This window comes from Carcharhinus amblyrhynchos, unplaced genomic scaffold, assembly GCF_965287045.1.
Source record: "Carcharhinus amblyrhynchos unplaced genomic scaffold, sCarAmb.v2.hapA scaffold_462, whole genome shotgun sequence".
Classification (NCBI taxonomy): domain Eukaryota; kingdom Metazoa; phylum Chordata; class Chondrichthyes; order Carcharhiniformes; family Carcharhinidae; genus Carcharhinus; species Carcharhinus amblyrhynchos.
The window spans coordinates 7,659-10,000 of NW_027650202.1; the positions used below are offsets into that span (position 1 = coordinate 7,659).

Consider the following 2,342-nt stretch of genomic DNA (forward strand, 5'->3'; position numbering starts at 1 on the left):
GCAATAATAGGAAGACAGATTATTATTTGGTGTAAATTGAGAGAGGCGGATACTCAGCGAGACCTTGGAGTCCTTGTGTATCAGTCACTGAAAGTAAGCGTGCAGGTACAGCAGGCAGTAAAGAAGGGAAATGGTATGTTGGCCTTCATAGTGAGAGAATTTGAGTACAGGGATAGGGATGTTTTACTGCAATTGTACAGAGCCTTGGTGAGGCCACACCTGGAGTATTGTGTACAGTTTTGGTCTCCTTATCTGAGGAAGGATGTCCTTGCTATAGAGGGAGCACAGCAAAGGTTTACCAGGCTGATTCCTGGGATGGCAGGTCTGTCATATGAGGAGAGACTGAGTCAGTTAGGATTATATTCACAGGAGTTTGGAAGAGTGAGAGGGGATCTGATAGAAACTTATAAAATTCTAACAGGGTTAGACAGGGTAGATTCAGAAAGAATGTTCCCGATGGTGGGGGGAGTCCAGAACTAGGGGTCAGAGTTTGAGGATAAGGGGGAAACCTTTTAGAACTGAGGTGAGGAGAAATTTCTTCACCCAGAGGGTGGGGAATGTGTGGAATTCACTCCCACAGAAAGTAGTTGAGGCCAAAACGTTGTGTGATTTCAGGAAGAAATTAGATATCGCTCTTGGGGCTAAAGGGATCGAGGGATATGGGGGGGGGGAATCAGGATATTGAATTTGATGATCAGCCATGATCAAAATGAATGGGGGAGCAGCTCGAAGGGCCGAATGGCCTCCTCCTGCTTCTCGTTTCTCTGGAAACTATAGAATCTCTGCGATGAGACTGCACCGACTCTCCCCATAATCCCATGTATTTACCCCACCAATCCCCCTAACCTACACATCCCGGGACACTAAGGGACAATTTGGCGTGGCCAATCCACCTAACCAACATGTCTTTGGACTATGGGAGGAAACAGGAGCATCCGGAGGAAACTAACGCAGACACAGAGAATATGCAGACTCCACACACACACAGACACACACAGACACACACACACACACACACACACACACACACACACACACACACACACACAAGCCAGGAATCGAACCCAGGTCCCTGGCGCTATGAGGCAGCAGTGCTAACCCGCTGTGCCACCCAAAAGCATTCTGACCCATTCCTACTCCAGCAGCACGTTCACTCCCCTGAGATGATTCCATTGTCAACAAAGTCACAACAAACCTCAGTTTAGTCAGAAAGTGAGCTCAGTTCACAGGATGTCCCCCCTCCCCAGTGTACCTGGAGCTGAGTGCTGAGGTCATCTCTCTGCGCTATCAGTGCCTCCACCTCAGCCTGTCGTTGCTGCATCTCAAGCGTCAGTGACATGACCTGATCTCGCAGGACATTCATCTCCTGGGTCTTCGCTGTCTGTATCTATACACGGACAAAAAAAACATTCAGAGCGTACATCACACTCCCTCTACACTGTCCCCATCAAACACTCCCAGGACAGGTACAGCACGGGGTTAGATACAGAGTAAAGCTCCCTCTACACTGTCCCCCATCAAACACTCCCAGGACAGGTACAGCACGGGGTTAGATACAGAGTAAAGCTCCCTTTACACTGTCCCCCCATCAAACACTCCCAGGACAGGTACAGCACGGGGTTAGATACAGAGTAAAGCTCCCTCTACACTGTCCCCCCATCAAACACTCCCAGGACAGGTACAGCACGGGGTTAGATACAGAGTAAAGCTCCCTCTACACTGTCCCCCCATCAAACACTCCCAGGACAGGTACAGCACGGGGTTAGATACAGAGTAAAGCTCTCTCTACACTGTCCCCCATCAAACACTCCCAGGACAGGTACAGCACGGGGTTAGATACAGAGTAAAGCTCCCTCTACACTGTCCCCCCATCAAACACTCCCAGGACAGGTACAGCACAGGGTTAGATACAGAGTAAAGCTCCCTCTACACTGTCCCCATCAAACACTCCCAGGACAGGTACAGCACGGGGTTAGATACAGAGTAAAGCTCCCTTTACACTGTCCCCCCATCAAACACTCCCAGGACAGGTACAGCACGGGGTTAGATACAGAGTAAAGCTCCCTTTACACTGTCCCCCCATCAAACACTCCCAGGACAGGTACAGCACGGGGTTAGATACAGAGTAAAGTTACAATATCCTATGATCAAATTGCTCTGGCCAGTCTGTTTGCAGGCCGAGAGGTTTTGACGAGGTTGGAGAGTAGATGGGGTGGTGCTGATGCTCCTGGGAGGGTTCGAGGGGGTCCTTTGATGTGAATCTTCAACTCCAGAGATTAACCTCAGGTGGGATCATCACCCAGGATCCGGTCGATCCTCAGTCAGAGGGATCATCACCCGGG

At 50.0% G+C, this 2,342-nt stretch overlaps 1 protein-coding gene across 1 annotated transcript in view; it reads right to left on the reverse strand.

Moving 5' to 3' along the window:
* Positions 1–1,252: 1,252 nt before the first annotated feature.
* The window catches only part of LOC145339434 (GRIP1-associated protein 1-like), a gene marked incomplete at its 3' end in the record, with an annotated part of 29,849 nt that continues 28,759 nt past the window's right edge, over positions 1,253–2,342 (reverse strand). The window contains exon 16 of the mRNA XM_080183902.1: positions 1,253–1,387. Within this exon, the coding sequence (XP_080040028.1) occupies positions 1,253–1,387 (135 nt within the window). The remainder of the gene's footprint in view (positions 1,388–2,342) is intronic.